Consider the following 27,954-nt stretch of genomic DNA (forward strand, 5'->3'; position numbering starts at 1 on the left):
TTATCATAAAGTTATGGATTTAATAAGATACATTCGAATGGAGAGAAATACGAGACGAGATATGTATTTAGTCAATTAAAAACGGAATGGATAATGAGGTAATGATAAAAATCATACAATAATCAATCCTTCCAGGAGGGAAATAATTCATTTAACGCGTTCCCTTGTTGAACTGCAAGAAATATTCAAGGGATGGTTTGTTCTTATATACGACGCGATTCAAATACTCCTGATAAGACTTTTGTTCCTCGGCGAGCCTCAAGTTTTCCTCCGCGATCTTCTTATTGAGTTCCCTGAAAGATTTTTTCGTTGATAGTAAGCAAGTCCAATAAAGGTAAAGGGAAAAGATCTCTTACGTCTTCTTTCGATCGAGCTCACGTTGATAAGCCTCGGCTGTTTCAGCGTGCGCGTTCATCAGTCGGTCCCATTCCACGTTTATTCGTTTCTCATCCAATTTCATTTTCTAAGAAGAAAATAACGAGTTAACGAGGGAACGACAAGGGAAGGACAAAGTAAGGAGAGGATTTTATGATCCTCGACAAGGATCCTCGAGACGAGAAGGCCGAGAAAATTTATAGACGTCTATTTCTGGATATACTCGAAGGAGAGAAGAGATCATTGGGTGGCTCGTATTATTACCTGGATTTCCTCCATTTGTCGTGCTTGCTCGTCTCTGAAGACCTTGAGTTGATCGGCCGTCATGCCCTTGTAACGCGATGCGAGCGGTTTCTTCGGTCCACGGTTGCTCTCCGCTTGCTCGGGGGCTTCCGTCAGGAAATCTCCGGTCACGTGATTGTAGATTTCCGCCTTCTTGTCCTCCTCGTCTTGAGCGGCTTCGCAAAGTCGTCGGTGTTCTTGCTCCTCCGCCTTGCGACCGATGGAAAGCTTTATAAATTCTAGTTTCTTCGCGAGCGTGAAATCAAGGACTCGAGGATCAAGGGAAACGTGAATATCAACGATATTTATAAACCGAATTGTAGGAACGAAATTATTATCCAAAGGAAAAAAAAAAAAAAACGAAGAAGATTCTCTCTTTCTCGAGCGAGCAATTATTATTCGTTTTTCTTTAAAAGGATTAAAGAGATCTCACCAGTGCCCTGTTAAAACTCGCGGTGGCCTCGCTCAACCTTCGACGACATTCACGCTCCAACTTTTCCAACTCGACGGCACGTTTGTCCCTCGAGACAACGGCTTCCTGGTACGCTTTCTCGGCATCCTTTCGTTCCTTTTCCGCCGTCTCGCGTTCCTTCCTTTGCTTCTCGATCCACCAACGCATTTCCTCTTTCTTCATTCGATCTTGTTCTCGAAAGTTGTAATCCTCACCTTCGAATCTATACAAAAGTACGCACGCCTCTGCTTCTAATAAATGCAAATACATTGAGCTATATGTTATATTTATATGTTCTGCCTTTTGTTGCGTGTTACTTGGAATAGAGTCGAAGAACAACGTTTAGAAAGTGTATTGGAGTAAGTTTTTAATTTCTTATTTATTTTAGCATTTAAAATTCTTGGACGAACAGCCGAAGCCGATATGCCAAATTATAGGAAAGAGGAATATAAAGATAAGGTACGTATATGCTTATCGGTCAGCTAAACTATTTTTATTTTAATGATCAGGATAACGACGAAAATAATTGTAGGATACTTTTGAGCCGAGGCCAGTCCCAAACGTGGATCATCGTCACTGACTCGACAAGGTAGCGACGTCCTCAGAGTATCCGGATCGTAAAGATCGTAATCCCGACGGTCCTCGCGTCTCTGGTGGAGTCGACGAAACGCTTCGATCTCTTCGTTTATCCGTCGTTTTTCCTGACGGACGCGAAGTAAAAGGTAAGAGAAGGAACGAGGCGATTCTCTTAGGAGGAAAGCTTTGTAAGAATTTCATGAGAACGTTAGATCGAACGAGGTCAACCTCTTACCTCTGCTTGTTCCTTTTCCAATTGCAAAGCGATCTTGCTGCTGCGTACAAGACTCTCGTCTAGCTGGCATTCCTTAGCGCGTTCTTCCTCGCGTTGCTGTCTCTTTTCCTCCACTTGTCGATCCAAGAATTCCTTGTCGATCTTATAAATATTCCGGGAAAAAGGAAATATTACGAAAATTGATAGAAGATAGCTCGCGACGATTAACTCACTCCGATATTTCTGAAGCGAGGATTAAAGATACGTTTTTTTCTTTCTTCTTCTATTTGCCGTCTCCTTTCGATACTCGCCGCGATTCTTCGATCCTCCCCGGTGGTACGTGGAAATTTTAGCATCTCGATGCAAGTTCGACGACGAGCCAATTCAAGCGGTCTCTTGCTGTGCGTATGTACAGGTTATAATAAAACGTCGAACGATCGTCGAGCGCGAGCATGTTCACAGAAACCCTACGAAAAAGCGTACGGGCAATAGGGGAGAGAATAAAAGGGCGTACTTGGTTACCATGGCGAGTTTGATCACGAAACGTGATTTCGAATCGTGTCGTTCGCCTTTTTTTCTTCTTTATTTCTCTCCTTTCTTTTTTTTTTTCTTTCTTTCTTTCTCTCTTTCTCTCTTTCTTTCTTTCTTTCTTTCTTTCTTTCTTTCTTTCTTTCTTTCTTTCTTTCTTTCTTTCTTTCTTTCTTTCTTTCTTTCTTTTTGACAGAAGCGAATGAAATATTTTCCATTAATTGAAATCTCATTACATTTATTAACGTTAAGAGTGATCTCGATAGGAGGCGCATATTAAATGCGTATAGAGAGAGGATTTTCAATAAATATTTCAATAAGAACATACATTACGCAGAGGGGAAAGTCGAAGGAAAATTTAGACATTTTTCTTTGATGCTCTTTCATCGGTTCTCTCAAAACAGAACGTGTTTCATTTATTATCTTGCTAATGTGGGGGCTACTTCGAGTTTAAAGCGCGTCTCAACGGGAATGGAGGGAGCTTAGCCGTACACGAGCATCGCACGCGTTCGACGCGTGTGCGTTTGCTTCGTTATCGTGTCGGTGCATCAAAGTGTAAAGCGAAGATCGTAAATGATCGCGAATACTCGCGATGTGTGATGCATAAACGAACGCGAGAAGAGAGACAAAGTAACGGATGCGAGGCACGATCGCGCGCTGTCTCCGCCGTGCTTCGCGTTTTGTAATAAGACCCAAAGAGACGATATCCTTAAATATTCTTTTCAGTCAATTCAGAAATTTTTATTTTCTAAAGGACTACTCTCCGTAGAGTAGCAATACTTTATTACGTGGCACATCCACTTCTCGTCTACGTTCTTAACAGTTGATATTTACAGAAATCAAATTTTACAACTTCCAAGATCTATTTTGATTTTAATGCCGCACGTTCGCGGCTCTTACGTAAGAATCTTATAAATCTTCTTCCGGATACGCGCAAACGAGAAAAGCTTGCCGACCGAATTGTACATCGTATGGATAAACAAGAGTCATATCTAACGTCTGCACCGATGATAACGCAATCAACTCTCTTTCTCTTCCCTTTCTCCCACTACTCATTATCATTAATTGCCCCTTTGATCGCGGAGACGTTATGAAATTATAGAGAAGTAGGAGAACAAAAAAAAAAGAGAAATGTCCCGTAGAAGTGAAAAATTTGGAAATTCTCGAACAAGGGAAAATGAAGGTTGGCATTATTTGAGACTCGAGCGGAGCGTAAAGAATAAATAAGAGTTTGTGCTTTATATATATATATATATACATATATATATATATATATGTATATATGTATCGTTATTCGAGCGACTCGGGATCGTATTCGGCAAGAGAATCCTTACGATTCTTGGACATAATACATGTCACTTTCTCCACGGCTTTCCATCGCGACGATGTATAATCCATTATTCTTCGTAGAATAATTCGTTTTGCTTTCGCTCGTCGTTGTACGATATTCGAGTAAAATATCATAATATACATGTACTGGGTGTATAAAAATGAAAAGTCACGTTTCATCAAGTGTTTCTCTACTTTTTGATTTTCAACGCGATCAATGCGCGTTATCGTTTCTCGTAGCGATTTTCTTTTCCATATTGGCGAAATAGAAAATACGATTTGTGAGAAGCTTTCTGATAATATCAATGACACGTACAGCGATGACCTATACGCGTTATGTCATTGGAGAGGGACGAGAGATTATAGTCGAAACAACGTCGTATCGCTCCCGTCGTGGCAGTCGGGAGCGATACGAACGAAGAGGAGGACCTCTTCGATCGCACGCGAATATCCGCGAGAAATTGGCACGCAAAGATAATCGCTATCTCTTCGTAATGCGAGTACGATGTTCATTACAGAAGTATATGTATTTGTTTTCGTATTTTAGCATGCTCGTTATATCGTCATACGTATAAATAAATAAAGCGAGCTCGTGCAGACGATGTCCGGTCGCTCTCTTTTGACATCATTCTAGATAGCATGTCTCTCCCGAGGCATATCTAACTTCGACAGATGGAACGTAAATTAATGAGTCGGATGGTAATGAGTAAACCGGAATAATAATAATAATAATAATAACGACAACAATATATAACGATAACACGAGGGAATACGAAGGATAAGGTTGTTAAGAAGAAGAAAAAAAAAAAAGAATTATAAAATCGTCCGTCCAAACGGTAACAAGATCTTTGGGCATAGTTGTCTTTTTTTTTTTTTTTTTTTTAGGCATAAATCGATAAAATGAAGATTCGACGATTGTTACCCTACGTGCATTCGCATTAGTTTCGTTCGGATAATTTCGTTCGAAGGAACGAACGATTTTGGCGCGAGTCCAATAAATAAATAGGCGTCGTTCGATCGGCTCGAGTCTCCTCTCTCTTTCTCGAGAAAGAACTAATTCGCATAGGCAATCGTTATTGCGCGATAAAATCGCGTTGATCGGGAAAGCCGACTGCGGAGAAGTAAAGGAAGAAGCGGGAGGATTACGAGGTCGCGATCGGCGAACTTTAATCGGCGAGTTCTCGTTAATTTGCACTTCAAGTTTCCACGGCAACACGTACAACCGAGCCCAGAGAGCGCGTAAGATACGCCCGTGGCGAAGCGAGACTCTTGGGCGCCTGCGTGGTCGAGTGACGTCATTGGCGAACCGGGCAGCCCATCACCCGCCAGACATTCAGTCTCGTCTTAGCACTCGAAGAGGTCGCAAGTTTGTCGCGCGTCGCTCCCTCTACGCCGAAATCGCACGATATATAACGTATAACGAGCGCGAGAACATATCTATCGTCGTTCTATCCTAAGTCGGGCTATCGCACCTGCTCGTGGTATTTACGCCTTTTGCGAAAGTCAATTCCATTGTGAGAGCCAATCGGAGTGAGGCATAACTCTATACGTTTTCTTTCGTTTCAACGTACGCGATCGTAGAAAAGTGACGATATTTGGCGATATAGTGTTTGACGAGAGGGATAAAAAGGGAGAAAGAAATAGGTGATATTACGTGTTGGATGTCATTTCGAGACAACGATAGTTTAGTAGATAGTCGCGCGGCCGATCGAAGATTGAAAGGATAATCATTGTGGAGCCAAAAGTGAAGAAAGAGAAGGATAAAGTGGAGGAGGAAGAGGGGGAGAAGGGTCCTGCGTGTTAACTTTTATCTCTGGACGCGAAAGATCGATTTATGTAACACTGTGGTGTCGCGTAAGGTCTGTCCACCTTTCCTATACTTGCGCGCATATATATATATATATATATATATATATATATATATACATACAGGTACACATATATGCGTTGTGTTCTCTTTCTCTCTCTCTCTCTCTCTCCCTCTTGTGCGCGCGAGCGCGCGCACACACGTACGCACGCAGCCTTCCGCTCGCTCTTTTCCGTATCTATATCTTGACTCGTACGCGCTTACTATGCGCCCTGAGAGCACGTTTATTACTATGAGATAATGAGCTGCTCGGTAAAGATCTCGTCTGGGAAGAGTTGGAGCGGATCGCAGAGGAGAATCAGCTCGTTGGCGGAGGAGAATACATGCCCTTCTCCTAACGGCGCTGCTTCGAGTTGCGCCCTCTTACAGACGATTCAAACGACCAATAACGTATTGGTCGCGTCCTCGCTCGCCACCACGTACACGACTACATCGAGTACGGGTTTGGAAACGATAACTACAACGACAACGGCGGCGACAACGGCGTCAACGACGACGACGATCGGCGGTCCTGCTGCGGCGGCTGCTAACGTAGCTGGTGTTTTTGGTGCCGGTGGCACCGCCGCAGGCGGCATCGGTCAAAGGATCGCTACGCCACGCCCCGTCAAGTCGATCGCCACGAAGAAAGGAGAAGACACGAGCAAGCTGCTCAAGTATATCGACGATAACGTCATCGGCAAGAACGGCACCTTCTTCGGACCGTTCGGCCGCAGGAAAGGTCAGTGATCAATATGTGCGTTCTTCCAGCGCAACGCTACCACCACCACTACCACCAACGCCTTCCATACTATCCTCGTCATCCTTCGGTCACCTCGCTTCCCACCTACCTCGATTTTGTCAACACCGACAAACAGCCCATTTGACCATCGATATTATCGTGAATCGTTTGTAGCTTTGATCGTCCAAAGTCCTTAATAAACGTGAACTTTTGTACCGTGTTTCTTTTTCTTTTCTTCTTTTTTTTTTTTCTGATTCACCTCCTCGCGAAATGCCTTTCGTTTGTTCTTTACTACTTTGAAAACTTATTCGAGATATCATTGATCCTCGATGAATCGTTCGGAACAAAGGAACAGATTGACGGACGGAATAATGCCGCTTTTTTAATTATTCTTTGCAATTTATATACGCTAATTAAGTAAGCATTGCAAATGTGTTGGAAAATTTACCCCAATCCTATCCAAGCTTTTACATCATTATCGCGCTACTTTGACTGGCCATTTCTTTGTTATCCTATCACCGTTTAACTCTGTATTTCTTGTAGCATTTTTTTTTTTTTTTTTTTTTTTTTTTTTTTTTTTTTTTTTTTTTTTTTTTTTTTAAAGATCTCCATTCGGTATTTCGCTCGTTCGAGGTCTTTTTGTTTCTTTTTTTTTTTATTAACGTACCACTCGTTCACTTATTTATCCTTTCAGGACTTTTTCGCGAAGAACCGAGTTCTTACAATCGCATCTGCACCCTATCGTTATCCTTATCGACCGATCAATAATGTTCTTTCGTATCTCCGAGATGTAAGGAAAAAACCAAAAAAAAACAAAAAAGAAACAATAACCGAGTTTACTTTGGAAGGCGTTTGCGGATTCTCAAAGACTATTTCGTTTTACAAATTGTCGAAGGCTACTCGGACTTTTGGTAACAGCCAGAATTCGTTTACCATCAAAGTTCTCAAGGTCGTTCGTAGAGAAAAATATTGCTCGTTACGCTATCGATCATACGGTTTTATTTTCACTTTATCGTCCGATCAAGCGAATGAATCATTCTCGTTTATTGGACATAGTGTTAAGATATTATCTTTCTCGAGAGGAATTAATTGTAGTAATCTTTTCATTCTGTCTACGATCGAAAACAGTATAACGAACGTTGAAAATACGACTCTCTGTCACTTATCTGTATGAGCACGTGTACTTGGATCAGAAAGAAGAAAACATTTCGTGTAATCAATTAAGTTAATCGGCAAGGCTGATAAAATATCGAATTGGCCGAGCTCTCGAAACAAGATCGTATTTCTCGTCGAAGGAAACAAATACATCGGACTACATGGCGTATTCGAAATCGAGTGGGTAAAACGAAGTGACAAACGACTCTGATGATACTCTTTGATGCCTCGCTCACAGAGCATACACACGCGCACGCATATACGTACATGCATATATGTATACTTACGTACATACATCCGTTCGAGACGAACCACGTGGTCGCAAAGTGAATTGCTAAAAGTGCTACCTACTCACGCACAACCATTAACGTCCGCGAACGTACTCACGCGTACAAATTCCTTCCATTAATCCTCCTAACTAGATTTACTCGTGCAAAGATCGACGACGTTTCTTTTCTCAGAGGTCTGTTGTTTAGCACGTTTTAACTAGAGTTGAATTCTAGCCTATTTCGAGTTGAAGTTACTCATAATATCCGTACACAATTATATATATACATATATATGCGCATGTGTGTATATATATATATATGTATATATGTATGTATATATACATACATTGTCTAACTGTAAATTGTTATCTATTGAGAAGTAGATTTTGTAGATTGGAATAAAAGAAAATAAAAATGACAAAACAAAACAAAAAAGAAATATTATATAAAGAACAGGAAGCATCGCTTAGCTTTATATACACACGCGTGTATGTATAAAATATATAATGTCCGTGCAAATAGTCAGCGAGGAAACTGGAGCAGCGAACGGAAAACACAAGAGCAGGACTTAGTTCAACAGGAAGTTCGATCGTTGCGCTTTCGAAAGCCATTTTATAAGTGACTTTTCGCGCTAAAGATAAAGAACTTGGCTCGCCAACACGAAACAATAAGAATTTGATGGCCATGCCAACGATGAATCTACGGTGGAATTCTTCGAGTTATTCATTAGTTTTCTCGGAAACAAGGTGTTTTTATTAATACGTTTATAGACATTTTTACGAATACATTTATGTCCATTTATTACGATTTTGAAAATTATCTACGAGAACGCAACTCTTTCTTTACGATAGAAAAACAGGTTGTCAGGGATCGACTAAAGTATTACTAATCGCAAGATGTTATAAAAATAATTCGATCGATCGATCGATAGGACGGATAGAAGAATTCGTATTTGACCTCGTCCTAACTCGTGTTGGTGGACGAAAAGAGTTGGACAAAAATATAGCTTCGCGAGTGGCAGCTGTCCGGGATGAGTCATCGTTGTAAAAAAAAAAAAAAAAGAAAAAAAAACGCATATGTATGTGCCAACTTACGTATTTATTTATGATACGTTAAAACGGTGTAAACGATAACGAATGTACGCGTTTTGATTCGCGAAGGACAGACTTATCGAAGATAAGAAGCAAAAGGATCTTATCCCTTGCATACTCGAGAAACTCTGTTTCTTTATCCTTTTACATTTTTTCATCCGTCAGTCCACGTCATTGTGCTCTCGTTTAAGCGATGACAGAGAGAGAGAGAGAGAGAGAGAAAGAGTTTCTTTCTTACCAAGTTCAAGGTCAAGCCCAGAGCATTATTAAATTTCTCTCTGGCCGTGACTAGAGATGCGCGGTTGTTGTACAGGGCCGAAGTAGTAGCCACGTGATCATCATGCAACCGACGCATCAACCAACGTCGAGCCTGATATCGTAATCTATAGAGACACGTTATATCCACTTATTCCCCCTTTTTAACAGCGTTTTGGCGATACGAATAAAACTGATGTTTCTTCTTCTTTTTCTTTATCGGAAAAAAACACATTCGCCGAGATACTGACGTACAAATGACTCTTGTAACCTTAAAGAGATAAAAAGATGGAGATAAGATTTATCTATTTTAAGACAAGAACGTTTTAATCTAAATCTAAACGAGAGAAAGAGAGAGAGAGAGAGAGAGAGAGAGACAAAAATCAATTTCGATTATATCATCTTCGATCTTACTTTCGCTTTTACTCTTTCAAACGATCGAGTTATAGTTAAGTTTCATCTTTCGTTTCTTTTTTTCTCGTCCATACAGGCACACACGAGCATAGAAACGTACGCGCGGGCGAAGAGACGCGTGACCTAGTTTAATTCGTTACAGTACAACATTAACCTACTTCTGTCCTGCTCAACATATCTCTTGTCGGGTGGCTCGACCACCCGTTATTAAAAAATATTTATTTCTCCCCTTGGAAGTTAAGATAGAAGGGGAACTTTTCAGTAGGAGTCGCGTGTTGGCTACGCACCGAAATTACGTTTATATACATACATACATAAGGAGACTATTTCATTTTTATTTTAAGGATGTACATTACTCAAAAAGAGAGAGACGCAACCCTCTATGTTGGTGACAATTTTTTTCCTCGATATAACTATTTGGAGGACAAAAATTCCACGTTTTTTGTTGCTCTTCTTTTTTATTTTTTTCTTTTTCCTCGCAATATGAAATATAAATATCTAACGTTACATTGTAATTTCTTATTGTTATAATTTTTTACTGATTTTCTTTCCTTTCTTCTTTCGGAAATTCAATTACTAAAGCGCCAAAAGTTATTTGATCACCCTGTATATAGAAGAGCTAAAAGTGGATATTACGTGCATAGTACATACAGAGACGACGACTTCCTGCATAATTTCTGCTTCGTGTCCTGCATTGTACGCCGAAACAAAGAACCATATTCAAGGCGTCCGCGAATAGGCCCCGGGGCTTCCATCGAAACACCAAGGCCCTTTCACTATTTCTTTTCTTTTTTTTTTCCTCCTCTTCTCATTCCTTCAAAAGTACGAAGGGTAAAGATATTTTGCTCGGTATTTGCCCTCTCTTTTCTGAAATTAATTTACCTGTCGAGCATTTCTTTCTTTTTTCTTTCTTTTTCCTTCCCTTTTACTTTTATTCATAATTTAATTAACATTCGAGAAGTTTTTGCGAAGTAAACGAATTTTGACTGGACGATTCTAAAATGGCTTTGAAAGATCATCGAGTTGCAGAGAGCGATAAAAATGAGATTATTACGCTTGAGGAAGATCGTGAAAGAGAGACGTTCGACTCGAGAGAGAGAGAGAGAGAGAGAGAGGGAGCTTGGACGATGATTCCAAGATGTCTCTCTTCTTGGATTCTTGCTGAGCATTTAGAAATTAAACCGATGGAAATGGAATTTGTATCTCTTGGCGTGTATGGTGAAGTCGCGCTTGGCACACCTATGTGCTAAATGCGCCAAGAACAAATGGCAAACACGTAAACGTATTTTGTCTACGTGATGCCAATAAAATTCAATCGAGAAAAAACGCGAAACTCATCCTATCTATCGGACCGAATGTCAGAGAGACGTGTTTGCAAACAGACTATTATCAGATAAAACTTTTCGATAAAGTTATCGAGCTGGTTGGATCATCGTTATATAAAATGAGAAAAAAGAAAAGAAGGAAATAATATCTCGTTTAAAGTTCGATTCCCTATCTATCGCGATCGTCGTTAATTGCTTATAATCGATTCTGGTTCGTTAATGGCACAGTACGATGCTTCGATAAAGAGCATTTAATTCTGCCTGCCTAGCGTGGCACAGACCGTCGCAGTCGGTATTCCGTTTGTCCGTCCGACGTTGGTTCGTTGATACGAGAAGAGCAGGGTGAACGACCGGCTTTTAAGTTCTATTCGTTAAGCTCTCGCGAAAGCGTCGAAGCGATCTCGGAGAGTGACGTCATCGTAACGTGCTTCCTAACGAACATTTGTGATTTCGTTAACGCTATTACACAGTGACACACGATCATAATTCGATCCGTTAAACCGATTTTAATCGAACTCTCATCTCTCTCTCTCTCTCTCTCTCTCTCTCTGTTGCGTTGCTCAAGCCAATAAAATCTTCCGTCTAAAATCACGTTATCGACATATGTACGAGCTTCTCTTCTCGTTTAGCAATCCATAAAGATATGAAAGCGGAAAAAAAAGAGTTATCGGCAGAAACAAAAATTTGCCTCGATTTATTATTCACTTGTCACATATTGATTTACCGATGTATACATTGAATACGTTGTACGAGATGTAACTTTACAAGATGTCGCCTCGTAAGGAAAAAGACAAAGCCGATTGAAATTGAAGAACTTAAAACGCTGCTTTTTATTATCGCACCATGGAATTAATCTCGTCATCGTATAACACGCAAATAACGTTACTTTATACAGGTTCTTTTTCCTTCTCATGCCAGGAATTCGAGCCACCGTCCTTATTTCGTCATCGTTATTTTGCACGCTTAACAGCCGTTCTACGTAATTCTCAGGGGTCCTTAAAGGTGTGGCACTTTAATATATCTACATTTGTAACCACGCACATAGAACGGTTAAATTCTTTCTGGTAAAACAAAGAAATACTTTTGCTAAAGTTTCCTCCGTGAAAGGAGAGAAGGAAGATTTGTTCGAATATTACATACTTGTAAAATATAAAAAGAAGGAAAACCATAGATACGTTTTGATTAAATTTTTCCTAAGGAATATTTCGAGCGAACTACATTTACCCCCTTAGAACTAGATAAGTAAAAAGAGAAGCAACGATACTTGACATTTTTTAGACTTTCAACTTAAACAGTCTGCAAACAATTTTTATTTAAGAAGCTTCGAACTCGGTAGTTTTCAAAGTTTAGCAGTGAAGTACTCAAGGCTAACATTGTCGTGTATCTCCTTTATCATTAAGAAGACTATAAGGAGTTGATTGTACTTTTCTTGTTTTTTCCTTCTTTTCTGTTTACTTTTTTTTTGTTCTGTTTATTTACTTGCTTTATGCATTATACGAGTACAACTTTGAAAGATATTCTTCCTGCGACGTAAATTTTCTTTTAGTATCTCACATAGTACTATTATCACTTTAAAGACTTCCTTACCGTACGCAATATTACTTAAACGTCTTCATTCAACGTTCCAAGCATGGTCCATGCAAGTGATTTTAATTCGGAAGTACAGGCCGTTTTTATTCTTGTAAAAGAAGACGAAAGAAAAACATTCCGTGTGTATAGGTACATTTGAATAAATTACAATATACGTAGGAGCAAACATTTTGATAATTAATCCAAAATAATCGATCTATGTCTATGACAAAGCATTGGCAAAAGGCGAGTTCGACTTTCTCGCGAAGGTAAACTTATTGAGGGCAACTTGGAAAAAGTGTGAGTCCGTATTCTTCCGGCAGTGACGTCAGTGGCGGTTGTAACGAGATTACGATCGCCTCAAGCTACCGCGACACGATCTGATATGCCGTTCTCCATCGTCAACGATCCACGTCGTTGGGAAATGATTAAAGGACGTATCGAGACGTAGCTTTTTATCATTTATATATTTTTTGGCCTTTCTTCTCTTATCCTCCTTTCTCTCTCTCTCTCTCTCTCTCTCTCTCGCCTCTTTTTATTTCTCTTCCTCTCGAAAAATAGGTGAGAAAAACGCAGGCCGAAAGAAGGACGATTATTTCCTTTCGTTTCTTCGCAATGACATCACGCCTATTTTAAGAGACGCACGCCACGGCTATCGAATATCCGTTATGATGTACGATATGAGAGGAGAAAGATAGTCCATCTTAAAATATGATCGATTAGAAATTTCTTCGTTTACACGTAAAAGAAAATTTATCGCTTTCGACAACATTTTTATTAGATTATCCGAGGAATGAATGTCGCTTATCTACCGTCTTGGATTGTAACACAAACTGTGAAATTTGTTAAGCGAATGATCGCATTAAGAAAAAGTAATTGACAAATGTAAAAGAAGACTTGGTCAAATGCATCATTCATAAATATTAAATAACGCTTTTAGTATCGCGTTATAGATGCATTTTGATTGACGAGGTACCTATTATATGCGCTAGCGAAAAAGCGGCACGAACTTCTCAATTTCGAATTTTAAAAGCAATCTCGACTAGAATCTTGCGTTTTAACGTCCCGGTAGTGTCTACTTTCACAAAAGGCAACGTGGCTATCTTAATTTACGTCGAATATCTTTCCATATCGCGTCACGATTCAATGAGAACGTTTTACAAGATAGGTGTTTCGATTTATCGAGAGATAGAATCGACTCGGTGCAATAAGTTTCCGATTCGATCTTACACGAGCGGTGCCGGTGAAAACCGCTTTTACATGGAAGATTGGGAGAAAGGAACGTAGGGAGACGGAGAGTAGGACATCGTGGAATTTTAAACGAGCGATGACAAGCGAGAAGTTTACGAGGTATTAAATGGGATAATTAAATCATGGTTTTATTCGATAAATGGTGAAGGAGGCTTAAATCGGTCGGCCATCGCAACGGAAATTCACGTTAATCGGAACGTACGATCTTCCTGCAGCCCACGATCGTTATTTTCTTTCAAGTACGAACAGATAAAAAGAAAAAGAAGAAAAAAAAAGAAAAAAGAAAAAAAAAAAAGCATTCGTCGACGCAAATAACGATAGCGCATACAATGTAAGATTACCGAGTCTCGTCACGCACGGATCTCGACTGGCACATTACTATTATCCGCGTCGAAGGAAAACGTTGGAAGGTTCGGCGGAAAGACTAGGAATAAAAAGAAACAATCGCGTATTAACAATCGGGAAAGGATCCACTTAACCGTGTTACTATGCCGTGCACGCGTTACGAGATCTTTTAAGAGCTTCACGGAATCTGCATAAAATGTGACCTCGCGCGTTAAACGTAAGGTCGAAGCGACGTAATTAGTTCGAAACGTTGTAAAAGGGAAAAGTTGAAAATCGTCGACTCGTTTATGATTCTAATAAAACTTTGTCGGCGACAATATAAAAGGGGCGAGCTTCGTCGTTCGCGAGAGTTCGATCGAAAAATAGACAAAGAAAAAAAAGAAAGAAAGAAAGAAAGAAAGAAGAAAAAGGAGGCCGACGACTCGGAGCGACTTGGCAAAGAAACGCGTTTGTAGACGCGATAGGAGATGGACTTGACGAAATACCGTTAACGCGACTCCAGGGTAAAAATTCAGGAGATCCATCTTGTCCTTCGAGCGTTCCGGTTTTTCCTCTTAAGGACACGATTGTGCTCCTCCGTCGACGATATCGAGGACGGGCCCTCGAAGAAGAAGAAGAAAAAACGCGATCGAGACGAGGCGAGCCATTTTAAATATGTATTCGCGGTCGTGAGTCAGAGCGTCCTTTGCGACACGCGTAAAACGCAGTGACGCTTATATGCTGAGTATTTTCTTATTATGACGTCGATTTTCATTATCGCCAATTCGATCAACTTTTTTTTTTATTTCAATCGCGGAGCAAGCAATGACCCGAGCCTCGTCGAGTGGTCCTCGTCAACGACGATCGATCGCCGTTTCTATTTGTCGATCTAACGGGAATGGTTATTGCTCGGCAAAGGAAATAATCGCACGTACGTACGACTAAGGCGCTAGACGTGGATATAGTTTAGGACGATAGAAAATATAACATACATATGCGCATAGATACGATACGAAAAGAGCGACCGCGATGAAGCGACGATGGAAGGTTCTCATTTGTACGACGTCATGGCCAAAGAGTCACGTCGCGCACTCGTGCGTGCATACAACGATTACGAAGCTTTATCACCGATTTGTATTCCACAATAATCCACAATCGGCTTCGTATATTAGTACTCGATGGTACTCTAAATGAAATAACGCATGGCGTTAAATGCGCTAAATAAGAAAGAGTGAGAAATGATAGGACGTGAGAAATCTTGAATAAAAATGATGGACGTCGAGGTCTTAGAAGGAGCGTACGAAAGAAAGAAAAAACGAGAGAACTCTCTTATACCTACGATAGGAAAAGTCCGCATTGCGTGTCTCGGGCGTGACAGTAGCGCACGCGATGCCTCCAAAATACGCGCAAAGTTGGATCTTTAATTTCATTGTTTGCCCATTGGGCGTCGTGTAAACTAACGATAAGGAACAAAATGCGAGTTGGACAGAATTTAGTATCACGGACACGCCCGAAGAAAGCCGAACGTGAATTTTCATTACGTCCGTAGACGTCCGGACGGATCGCCACGCACGGTTCGTCACGCTCGGCCATTACGTAACGCTTTTACGCACACGTGAGCACACCGGAAGCGTCACAAGACCATACACGTATATTCTTCTTTCCGTCTCTCTATACTCCTCTTACTGTGTTTCTTTTCAGTATATACACACTCGAGCGCACCTGTTACATAGCCAATGTTACTACTCCAAGCAGTTACTCTGGTTATCGTCGTTTGTTCTACGAGTCGGGACGATGGTTTCTCTCTATCTAAGCAAAGACGGTCATTTTGGTATATATAACAAGCGTTAACGTCCATTATCGAGAATGTTAAACGAGAGTGTTAAACCACCGATGCGCTCGTTACAGCCTTTTTCTTTTTTTTTTTTTCTTTTTTTTTTTTTTTTTTGTATCTCGGATCCTTAAAACACATCGATCTTTTCCCACGCATTGTCCTAGAAATTTGGATAGTACGGAAAAGTGGAATTGAGCCACGGCATCGTTTCTTTTAAAAGTACCGTAGGAGCGTGGGCGTAAGCCCGTCCCAGAACGAGACGGCATTTATTCCCGAATTTGTGACTACTCCATTCTTCTTCCGCTTCTAAACGCTGACGTCATAGTCCGCTCAAAATGGCCGAAGGGAGCAAATTGGAGAGGCTAGAAGTCGGCATTATTCGACCGTCTGATCCATAAATAGATGACGCTGCTAAGAGAAAGATCGCACGCGTTGTTTGCGCGGTAAAAATTTCTCGAAATAGAACGAAAGATTAAATTCGATAAAAATAATTCGATGTACGAGCGTCAACTTCCTGGTATTCGTACGATAGGAGTGTATTAGGCGAGAGCATTACGATATATATTAAATCGATAGCGATCTACAGGATTCTTATTGTCCTTTTAACGTTTCATTTAATCAAAATGGTAGGCAATGTTTGTTTCGCAAACAGAGCTGTGGGACGTATGCCTTTTTTGCTTCGCTTTCTTTATCGTCGACCAGAGTTTACGAGCGACGAAGCGAATGACGTTTCGCGCAGGAAGAACTCGATAACCGTTCGATCGTAGCGTTACGCGTCTTTTCCATATCGATTATACGCCTAGAAAGCTGTCTCTCATCTTTATACCGCACGAAGAAAGGATCGTCTAATGATAAATACGAGACCGTGAATCGTCGTCTTTCAACGCAACTTTCAAAATCTTCATTCTTCTTCTTATTCTCTATTCGCTTTGTAAAGCGATGTTACCTATCTTCGAGAGTAGATTTTATCTATACGAATCTATATAGGTGTACATTCTTTTCTTTAGCAACAGGCTTCTTTGAGATACGAAGGAAAAGGGACAACGCAGTGCGCTATTTTTCTCTCTTTTCTTTCCCTTTTTTTTTTTCTTTTTTTCTTTTTTCTTTTTTAACGAGCTTTTCTCACACATTTTACAGTTTTATTATTTTCCATTAATGCGATAAATGAAATGGCCCCTAGTTTAAAGAAACACGCGTATCCAATGTATACACGGATGTAAGATTTTAATATCGAAAGTGTTTCACGTTAAGCTTTTTTACATTATGCCGTAACATGCGTCCAGGCTGAATCTCCTTTACGAGAAGCAGAGGTTGCTCGAGCGTACCGAGGCGGCGACGCGTCTCAAGGTCGAGGTATCGACCCAAAGCCAGGGGTGACTGGGTATTTCTCTCTCCCTCTCTCTCTCTCTCTCTCTCTCGGTCGGTCGCTCGCTCTCTCTCTCTCTCTCTCTCTCTCTCTCTCTCTCTCTCCCTCTCTCTCTCTCTCTCCTGGTCCCGACCTCCTCTCGCACGAGCTACTCATCTCCCAGCGGTATACCTCTGTTTTATCTTGTTCCCCGAGCGCGCTCTCTAAACACGCATATCTCTATACGCCTTCCTTCGATGCATCCAAACAATTTTTGTAAAATTAGTTTAACAATAACTGTAATCAGTCGTTGACCGACGACGAACAGGTGGTGACACGAATGAAATCGAAATAAAACTCGTCGTGGTCGACCCAATTCTAAAGAGACTAAAATAAATGTTCTCTAAAATTTGGTATCCTTCGAATGAAATGATCGTAATATGCGAGACCTTGACCCTACGTCAAGAGTTCCAATCGTATACAAGCAGTACTCTCCAAACTAAATTCGTCTTGCGACCTTCCGTAAACTTAGCTTTATAATTTTTCATTCGCCTCGAGTGTCCTTCGTTAACTTGATTCTACGCGAGTATATATACATTTCTGGAACGTTCGACAATTGAATTTGGCCGATTGCGAAAATTCAGATGGTGTGCTTTGGCTCGGATACGTTCACGAACGAGTCACGACGTACATACATGCCAGTTCCGTTTTATTTGCTTTTGTTCTCCTCCACCCCCGAATTCAACCACCCTTCTCCTAGATATCGATTATTCCCAGCCAAGTAGTAGAGAGCGATATAACGAGAGACGAACGTGAGGGTATTGACAACACGGCGTGCTTATTTAAATCACGCCTTGCAGTTCTGCACGACCGAACAGGTTCTAAAGTGTCTATGTAAATTCTTGTTAAACGTCAGACGGGAAACAGCAGAGGCAGCAGCAACGTTCGAGAGCCGATTGACTTTCGACGTCGACAGCTGATTTTACGCCGACGACTCGTCGCGCGTGACTCGCGTCGTTTGAAAATATTTATTACCTTTTTTGCTAATGTTTCCTGTTCTCTCATCTTCCGTTTGAAAATATTACCTACTTTGACTAATATTTTCAAGCGAATTCATTACCATAGTATTTTAAAGATACAAGCTATTATAGATATATCGAAATATTCTAAGTGGACTATGAAACTAGTCGCATAAATGTAAATAGACATAGAAAGTAGAAAAACTAAAAATAATACGATTAATGTGCAGCGGAATCTAGTGCGCGTGCATATTGAGAGAGATAGACAGATAGAGAGAGAGAGAGAGAGAGAGAGAGAGACACATATCAAATTTGCCACTCCTTCAACAATTTTTCTCTCTTCTTCTCTTTTTTTCCATTTTATTTAAATCCTAACTAACTAAGTGGGTTAAAAATATGCACGTAACCGGACATACGAGCGATGAATCATGCGAGCCAAACTTTCACGCGAGGACGTTTCGCGAATTATTATCGAAGGGTTAAAGTTTCCTTTTTCTTTCCTTTTCCCGAGATAGAAAAAAAGAAAAACGAGGAAAGGCGATCGTGAGAACGTTCGCTTACCGTGCTCCAGTACCGATTACACTTTCTATTTCTATCCTTGCTCGATCTAAGCTAGATTTTATGCTTCCGGCTACTCTCTCTCTCTCTCTCTCTCTCTCTCTCTCTCTCTCTCTCTCTCTCTCTCTCCGTTTTTTTATTCTTATTTATAAAGCAAAACCGCGCGAATTTCTACTTTCCTTCTGTTACTTGTGCTTAATTTTCTTTTTACGATCCACTTTGTAATGTTTACATTGCGTAATTTTTAATACTCTAATTATAGATTTTTTTTTATTCTTTTAATAAAATTAAAAACTTGTATCCTTATACGTATAAATCGTGTTGGAATTAAGTTCATTTTTACAGCGACAGGACTTTGCCCTGTAAAGTTTGCCTCTCTCTCTCTCTCTCTCTCTCTCTCTCTCTCTCTCTCTCTCTCTCTCTCTCTCCTTCTCCTTGTCGCAGGCTTTGTGCCGACATCGTGCTGAGGGCAGTGAAACGAGAACGAAAGAGAGGGAGAGAGAGAGAGAGAGAGAGAGAGAGCTGGCGTTACCATGGCATCCATCGTTTTCGCCCGTCGGGACGGTTCGATCCACCCGTCGTCGAAGATCGTCGATAACGCGCGACCGACCGAGCGACTCCTTTCCCTGGTGAAAAGCACCGACACGCGCGCGAAAATATTTGCTCGTTAGTTCGAATAGTCCGTGACCTAAAACCGTCTGTCTTGTCTTGGGTCGTACGCCATCGTGTCACATGTACGTACGTAGCTGTATACGTAAGTACGTATGCGCACACATACGAATACCAAGCACCGAGACAAGCTTTCCCGCTTCCGGCCAATCTCGTCGACTTTGAATCGACCAGGGGAGAGACGGAAGATTCGTTAAAGGCGATACGCGTTAGCCCCTCCTTTCGCACGACATCGTCTCGTCTGTTATCGGTTTAACTTAATCAAATATTTAGACTGGATAAGAATTATTTATTGAATCAAATACAACGAGTCGGTGTAGATCAGCAGAATCGGAGTAGTTCTCCTACGACGGAAGAGAGTCGTTTATCGCAGCGAAACTGCGGACTCGGATGAAACTCCTTGTTGATACGGTAGACGAAAGACGAACTCGAAAAGAGACGTACCTACGTGTGTACTTTCGAAAGAGAAAAGCTGATTCAGCGAGCTGAGCCTAGTTTCTCCGTCTTTGTTTTTTTCCCGGGAAATGCGTAAAAACAAAGTTTGCGCTGTCTATTTCGTCATTTTCTAACGTCTAATTAGAATTGAACTCGCTTGAAGGGATCAATCGAGAAATGTCGGTGGCACCCTCTCTCTCTCTCTCTCTCTCTCTCTCTCTCTCTCTCGCTCTCGCTCTCGCTCCCGCTCTCTCTCTCTCTCGTATCTTACGTCACGTTTCGATAGATCCGCGTTGAGAATAGGTCTTAAGAGGCTCAATGGAAGATACGTGCCGTCGTTCTTCCTGGAAACGGCGGGTGGCCGAACGAGGAGCCAACTCGCTCGCTCGTTATTGAGCATCCGCAAAGAGAATAATCTATGTCCGACGTCTTTTCTTCGGACGCTAGTACTTACCTTCAACAGCCGCGCCCCTTCTTTCCCCTCGAGCCGTTTCTTTTTTCTTCCCTGTCCCTTCACCTCCTCGCATGCAAGATCGCGTTCCGTCGCTCAAAGATCACGGCCGAACGGCCTTATCTCACGACACCAACGTGCAAGAATTCCACGGAATGAAACGCGATCGGCTTTTGAGCTGACTCGAGATTCCAACGAGGCGAACGATCAAAACTTGAAAATCTTTCTCTCTTTCTCGCAAATGCAAGTAAAAAAGAGAAAGAACGAGTATTTGCAGATAGATTCGACCTTGGCGTCGCCGAGAGAGAATCGTGAATGGACGTTGACCTAAATAAATTTTTAGAAGAAACGTCAGCAACGATGATGCACGTAGAGAAAAATAAAACGCGCGTCAGTGGATGACGAAAACATCAACGATAGGCTGTTATCGTTCGTTTTTAAGAAACATTTCGACGATGTCTCGTGTAATAGTAACGAAAACTATTTCATGAATGAGCACCGAAATAAGAGATTAGATTATCGATATATGGTTTATTAATATCTTCCACAGGCAAATATTTCTTCCACGTAAACGATCATGATTGATAATATTCGATTAGGAGAATCGCTTTTAAAGGCCATAGGGCTATTTGGACATGGATTTTCGAGATGGATCGAATGTAGGAATGTTTACGCTTTTAATAGCACGCGTAGAAATGACTATCGAATAATATTTCTGCTAGGTACGCGAGTGGTCTCGCACGACGTTTCTCGTTTCTAAATATCACGCGTTGCGATACAAGAATGTTTTCATAATCTCTCTGTAGGTGCAAATAAAAAAGCCGATCCTATTTCAAAGGAGATGTCAAAAAATAAAACGTTCTTTTTTAACGTTCGTATATTTTCCCGTATTAGATGCCTTCTATTTGACAAGTTTATTACCATACAAATCTTAAAGCAAAATTCTTGATAACAATTGCGTAAGTCCGACGCTCGTTATCGTTACTTAGCGAATAGAAAATTCTTGACGTTTTTCGCGTCATCGGTCCCCGTCAAAGGTATCGAAACGTGCGGCTGGCACGTCGGATAAAAAGTATTTTTCGCGGCCGGCAGTAGTCATCGATGAGCGCTTACAGTGGAATAAGCTGCACGGCCATTATGCACCGGCACCTTGTGACGATGCACTTTCACGATCGTGCCGAGCGAAGCGCCGCGGCGGCCTTCGTAGTACCTACACACCTATTCGAGCCAGCCAAGCACATTCCTCGCGCGTCGAGTGCCTGCGTTTATAAAAGAAGGCCCCGCTCTTCTCCTTCTCTCCTTTTCTCTTTTTCTCTATTTCCTCGTCTTCTGGTCCCTCTCTCTCTCACACACACACACACACACACACACACACACACTATCCGTCGCTTCATCGCATTGCCATCGTCGGGAAGAGGAGGGATCGATCGAGCGATTTCGTATCCGATTCCGCGCGCCATTGCTCGTCTCGACTTTCGCACCGCTCGCAAACACTCGAGAACGTCGTCTCCCACCGTCCTAAATTTTATCTTTCGTTCCTCCTTATCCTTTGATTTTTCTCAAGTTATCTCTGAACACTCTCAATCCAGTTAATAGAATCTTACGTAACGTTCAATCGTTAACGCGCTAGTCTTTATTAGCCGACGAACAAACGGTAAGAAGAGGCAGAAATTGATAGAAGCACTCGTCTTAAGAACGCTATCGATTATCTCTACGAGCGAGTGAAATTTCAGTTCCCTCGTTGCAATATCGAATTGGAAAAATCAGGTTAGAACCGTGCATCCGATCGAAACCTTTCCATCGTTGTTATTCTATCTCTCGTCATAATTCAGTCACTTCCTCTCCTTATCTCGGTCTACCACGCCGTCTCTCGAAGATTTACAAGCACGCGGTTAACGGGAAATAGACGATGCTAGGTAGGGTTTCCTCCGATCGACCTATCCATCCATTCGTTCGTCTATCCATCCATCCATCCATCCATCCATCCATCCTTCCTTCTCATTCGTGACCTCGAACATCGACCCAGAGTACCCTCGTCGAAACGACTATTCGTAGCTTCGCGAATCCTACTACTCCTTTCCCTCCCGCTCAATCTCTTTCCATTATTCCGATCGATTTTCTTCGTCCGCCTCTGCTTCCGGATCATGGACGAACTTCTCCTTCCCTTTCTCTCTGTCGTGTGCAGAGAGAAACAACGATCTGGAGGTATGCCAACTTCGACACTCTTTTTATCTCTCTCTCTCTCTCTCTCTCTCGAAAACAAGAACGTTTCTTTAGCTCCGTCTCTTCCGATTTCTTTTATTACAAGAAAACCTTCTGTCGACTTGTAACACGCGATACCGTTCAGCCTTCGATAGACGAAATCTTGTCTCGAACTTTTTCTATTATAAAACATTAGTTCTATTATCTTTGCCGTTTTATCGTTTCGATAAATTTCAAGATAGGATACGTGAGAACGACAAGAATAATCGGTACAACGTGAATATTCTTGTATAAATGTTTATCCATTGACGCGTTTAAAGCCGCTATCGACAAGGTCTACCCCCGACTCTCTTCGAGCATTCTAACTAACGAGCAGAAAAAAGATAGTAGTATGCACGCTCACGCTCCGAGCCCCATCCTCTTCCTTGCGGATTATCGATCGGCTCGGCTCGGCTTGGTTCTCGGCACGCCCGGCTGCGCTCCCGGGCCAGCCAACGAGTAGTTAACTCGCGTCCGGAAAAGACCCGATCACTTTCTAATATCGAATAGCGCTTATATACATAACATCGAGGGATTCGTGCTTCTTGTCCAATGACCGGAAATTGGCACGGATCTCGAGAGAGCACGCGCTCCTCGCGATTAAGTATCTTTGATATTTCACCTATCTCGGCATAGGATGGAAAACATCTTAGGGTAACTAGCACGATGTTCGAACTCGATGGACGAACACATTCGTATTTCTTATCGCCTTGGAGAAAGTAAGCGTATAGATCGAAACCAACGAAGCCGCGCACCTCTGCGCTATTAAATTAGACTCTGTGTTCATATCCGTATACGTACCCATATACAGGGCAAAGTGTGTAAACGTAATTGAAGTTACTTGTATCTAACGTTCCTTTCGTTCGCATTTAAAAATTTATCATAAATGGGATCGGCTCAGCTTTTCCTGTACGTCGATAGACGATCAGTAAGAAATATTTTTTAATCGATCATGTTTATCAAGTTTGTTCTGCTTCTTCCTGAACGTTTTCCCTTGGACACGAGTTAATATTTTTATGAATACGCTACTTGGACCTGTTCCACTTTATAATAAATGATAGTGACTATATTAAGAGTGCTCGATAACGAGGCCAAAGATAGATCCGAGCGACATTAGCCGATATCTTTTGTCGCAAGCGTACCTTCCGAACTAGGAAGATGATTGTAGACATAGAGAGGGAGAGAGAGAGAGAGAGAGAGAGAGAGAGAGAGAGAAGCGTGTTCGTATGACGTTGACGCGTGCAATTACACGATTTTGTTTTTTAGCGCATAATCATGAACTCGGCTGCTTCGACCTACTACAATAGATTCTCTCGTTCTAACTCGCTAAAATAATATTTTCCTATTGTCTGCCTTTCTTTCGGGCATAAATCACGTATGTGCTTCACGAATGCGAAGGCTATTAGTTTCTTTCTCTTTACTCTCATTTATCCTTTTCTTTTTTTGATTTTCTGTAAAATTTATCAAATTTATTCTTATACCTCGACATATCACAGCCAGACAATGATAATTTTCTTCTTCGTTTAGCCCAGAGGTATTTTTCTCTTACTTTTTGTAAGAGAATACCTAGAACGATGAAGAAAATTTCCGAATTGGCCGATCGTTCGCAACGAGTATAATCTTTCAATCGTTATTGCAACAAACGACATGTTTCGTAACTCCAAGCGAATCAGTTTTGAAACATCGCTGCGAGCGGAATTTTCCAGCTACGTTGCATGACTAGCGAGCATTGGAACGTTCGAAATGGTTTGCGAATGCACGCGTCGATCCTTCCTGATAGATTTTTTGGTAGGATCGCATGAGAAATGAAAGAAAAAAATGGTTTTACATAAGGAGAGATTTTCCTCTTTTGTATTGAAAATTTCACGATACTCCGTTGTTAGATCGAAATCTCTGTGTTTAGCGTGACTAATTCGTACTAATTGGGAAGATGCTAAGATAAGTTGTTTTTCCGATGCTCTTTCTCGCTCTGATTGCTCCTATCAACGAATCTACGAGCTTCTTTTACACCGTACACAAGGAAAAGCTTGTTCGATGACAGTCAATTAAATCGAGTTTCACTCGATTGCGGTGCATTCGGGTAGATTACTATCTCTGTCCGTTTTTCAGGACGTCATTGTACAAAAGGAAATCTCTGATACGATCTATAACGTTGAACGATTTATCCTAGAGGGTCTAACTGGGTCTGTGATATCGATGACTCTGATTTATGTAGTTACGTACATAAATCTTTGCGTACATATAGCTTATTATATAGATTATTGCAGATATCGAATTCGACGATGACGCCGGGACGTCCGGTGTATTTCCACGAATCTTTCTCCTCTTCGTTCACTCGACCAGCCGAATTACAGCTGTTAGAATGTTTCTCGTGTAGGAGACAACGGCCTTAATCTCTTGAGGGTACAGTTGGCAAAGATTCGAGGCGTTCGTTTATTTTCGTCCGGGATGATCGACCCGCGAGAGAATCGAACGAGTAGGTACCTACTCCCAATAAACTGATCCTCTTCGATTCTTTTAAAAGTTTTCCTTTCAAGCGACCGTCTTGCTACTCTTTAGAGACTTTCTTTAAAAAAGAATAGAAAGTTTCAAGATCCGATCGACGTGATAGGATTTTTCGCTACTCCTTTATGATAATCTCAGCTATTAATATATTAATATTTTTTTTTTTTTTTTTTTTTTCTTTCAAACTCGCTCTATCCTATTCTTCTTCTTTTCTTTGTTTCCTTTTCTTTTTCCTTGTTTTTTCTTCATTTTTATCATACAAACGGAAAGAACTCGGGTGTTAATTAGATCATTGCGATCGATAAGTACATACGCGAAATCGATTATATCATCGACGTATTGCCAGGTAAGAATCGGTTACCTTCCTCAGACTCGTCTGGAAAGTGGCCTCGAGGCAAAGAGAACGAGTCAGTCAGCTGGTAGAACTGCTCGCTTCTTCGCGCGCTCCAAGTATCGAGAGTTTACGTAACTCTCGGCAGCGTATTTCCTACATACTCGCAAACCCGTCTACGTGCATAAATACTATACATAGAGATATATACCACGCGCATACGCATCGACGAACAAAGTGTCGACCATTTTCTTCGACGCTTTCGACGATTGCGATACGACTAGGACGAATTCCTCCATTTTCTCGCGCCGCGAAACGCGGAAACGACCTGCGAGAATCGATTACGGTCGTTCAGTTTTCGTTCATAAATTATCTCACATTTGCACCTACGAAGATGATTTCACATCGTAAAGTAGGATCATATAATGCTCTTTCTCTTCTCTACTTACGTCAATGTTTAAGACGCGTCCTGGTGCAAATAAGTTTCTTTTCTTTTTTGTTCTATTTACAACGACAGAGTATCTTTTTCTGGATCTCGTGAAATCCAGAAGACCAGAAGAAAAATATTATACGTAGGTACATATATCGGATCATATGTATTTTGCTTTCGGCATATAAAAAAGAGACGAATTCCTTTCGTAAAATGGGCTTGCTTGTATACCCACCTATCTCTTATACGCGCGCGCACACACAAATACAAACACACACACACACACACACAGAGAGAGAGAGTCCCCTTTTGCCTTTTCCGCGCACGCGCGAAAAGCCGGAGATTGAATTTACGTAACTGCGAATAGAGACGAGCACGCACGCGAAGAGGAACCGACTTGTAATAGTACGGATTGCAATTCTTATCGCTACGTTTATTGAAAGCAACTGTTAAGAATCGTTCTGTGTTAGTCGTATACTTCGAAGAACGATAAGGACGAAGAGAAAGGCACATTCGTGATATCGTCGGTTCGATTCGCCTCTTCGAATCTATCTGCAAATATTTCGAGATAGATATACACTTTCGTCGCGGCCACAACGATAAATTTCTCTTAACGAAAATAGTCTCCTTTCGTTCGGAGTAGCACGCTTTACGACGGAAATATCCGCCATTCGAAATAGCAATCTCGCCTCTCGCAGGTGGATATTTACTCGAGCGTAAACAAGAGCACGCTTTGTTCCTCCTACAAATATGCGATGGAAAAGATATTAAAGGAAAATACATACGCGTAAAGCGTGTGCAAACATAGATTCTTTGTCTTTTATCGTTGCATTTAACGCGCTTACCGCGTTACAAGAGTCAACGGTGTTTTGCAAACTTTGTTCAATTCATGTCTTAACATTAATAAAAGAGTACGAATGTTAATCCTTACTATACACATATATATTTTATTTAGAATAATATTGCGAAAAAATATTAGATGAATGCGGAATTATATAAGATCGATTCGAACAATGGAACGTATTAAGAAGCCTGACCAATCTCGATCTCAGATTTCGCGTCTCACCGATATCAATTTGACCTTCGAGATTTCTTGCAAACGTCGATCGTCTCGACGTGGACTCGTACGATCAAAGCTTACGTCGAATGGCGGATTTTCTTTTTCTTTTTTTGCGAACGCTAATCACCGATAGATAAGAACGTTTCTAGCAGACACAGTGGCACCATGGAAGAAAACAAGAACGCTCTCTTTACTCTTACACTCGTTGTGTGAGCTCAAGGATACGTTCTCTCGGTCTTCGATCGTGGAGGAGTGATGTCATTAAAAATAACACCGATAAGATCGCGACAGCTGCAGGCCTGCTAAAGGAATAGAAAAGCGAAAGAGATGGATGGAGATGAAAGGAAAAAGAGAATCGTGTTTACCCTCGATACGAACGTTTTGCTTTCGACGAGCGACATAAATTTTAAATTTCGTGATAATATGTAGTTCGACGATATATGATTCGCATATTTCTCGTGACACGAACATCAGCTTACAATTATATTCGAGAACTTTCCTGACGCGTGCAAACAGGTTTGTCACGTGCACGTATCCTGAACTCGTTGATGTAACAAAATAACGATATTAAACACATGTATACGCAGGTAGTACGTCGTTAGTTTTCCAACTAACAACGAACGATCGAGAAATTTCAACCTTTTTTATCTTTTCTCTTTTCTTTTTTCCTTTTCTTTTTTATTTTGTTTTGTTTTGTTTTGTTTTGTTTTGTTTCTCAAAGTCGTAAGAAAAGCGAAACAAATGGAGATTAAAGAGCAAGATTTTCCTTTTCTCTCGTAAAGTAGCTTTCGAGTTTACGATGGAATCGAGGAGACCTTAGAAATCGTCTTACAGCCGAGCTACTTACGTTTGCGTGTTATCTTCGGGCACGTCAACGTAGGCGTACATGGGAAGCCTCCGCGTTTACGCAATTACATCTAACGGTACTCCGTGCCAACGGCGACACCTAGAATCCTGCGAAAATCAGCCTACGTCCGGTCTTTGAGATCGTGTCATAGCGTCAGCGTCGTTGTCGAGACTATTAGTAAGAAAATCTCTTTAACGCGTCTACGAGCCAGAAGTAATGACGTATCTACCTATATA

General features: G+C 41.2%; 2 protein-coding genes across 6 annotated transcripts in view; one reads left to right on the forward strand and one right to left on the reverse strand.

The window, feature by feature from the left end:
* Positions 1–27,877, reverse strand: LOC124955435 (RIB43A-like with coiled-coils protein 2). 4 transcript variants are annotated; one of them, XM_047509879.1, is made up of 8 exons: positions 27,719–27,877; positions 2,132–2,297; positions 1,920–2,060; positions 1,646–1,809; positions 1,091–1,331; positions 640–867; positions 357–463; positions 1–293 (listed from the first exon to the last, which is right to left on the reverse strand). In XM_047509879.1, exons 1-8 carry the CDS (start codon positions 27,757–27,759, stop codon positions 152–154), a joined length of 1,230 nt encoding a protein of 409 aa, XP_047365835.1. In that variant the 5' UTR covers positions 27,760–27,877; the 3' UTR covers positions 1–151. The 4 variants fall into 4 exon arrangements, with proteins under 4 accessions (XP_047365835.1, XP_047365837.1, XP_047365838.1 ...); XM_047509881.1 differs by having other exon boundaries at positions 2,132–2,365; positions 27,719–27,840; XM_047509882.1 differs by lacking the exon at positions 27,719–27,877 and adding an exon at positions 20,308–23,740 and having other exon boundaries at positions 2,132–2,365.
* LOC124955432 (serine-rich adhesin for platelets-like) overlaps positions 4,656–27,954 on the forward strand; it is a 40,119-nt gene continuing 16,820 nt past the window's right edge. The window contains exon 1 of one of the 2 annotated variants that reach the window (XM_047509870.1): positions 4,656–6,340. In XM_047509870.1, the coding sequence (XP_047365826.1) occupies positions 5,863–6,340 (478 nt within the window). In that variant the 5' untranslated portion in view covers positions 4,656–5,862. The remainder of the gene's footprint in view (positions 6,341–27,954) is intronic. The other variant, XM_047509868.1, reaches the window with a different exon arrangement.

Source organism: Vespa velutina, chromosome 18, assembly GCF_912470025.1.
Source record: "Vespa velutina chromosome 18, iVesVel2.1, whole genome shotgun sequence".
Classification (NCBI taxonomy): Eukaryota; Metazoa; Arthropoda; class Insecta; order Hymenoptera; family Vespidae; genus Vespa; species Vespa velutina.

Coding starts and splice junctions, on each gene's coding strand:
- LOC124955435 (XM_047509879.1), bottom strand. CDS start 27,759: ATGTACGCCTACGTTGACGTGCCCGAAGATAACACGCAAAC. Junction 2,298..27,718: donor CCCGAAGATAACACGCAAAC/GTAAGTAGCTCG, acceptor ACATACGCACAG/CAAGAGACCGCTTGAATTGG. Junction 2,061..2,131: donor CTCGCTTCAGAAATATCGGA/GTGAGTTAATCG, acceptor AATATTTATAAG/ATCGACAAGGAATTCTTGGA.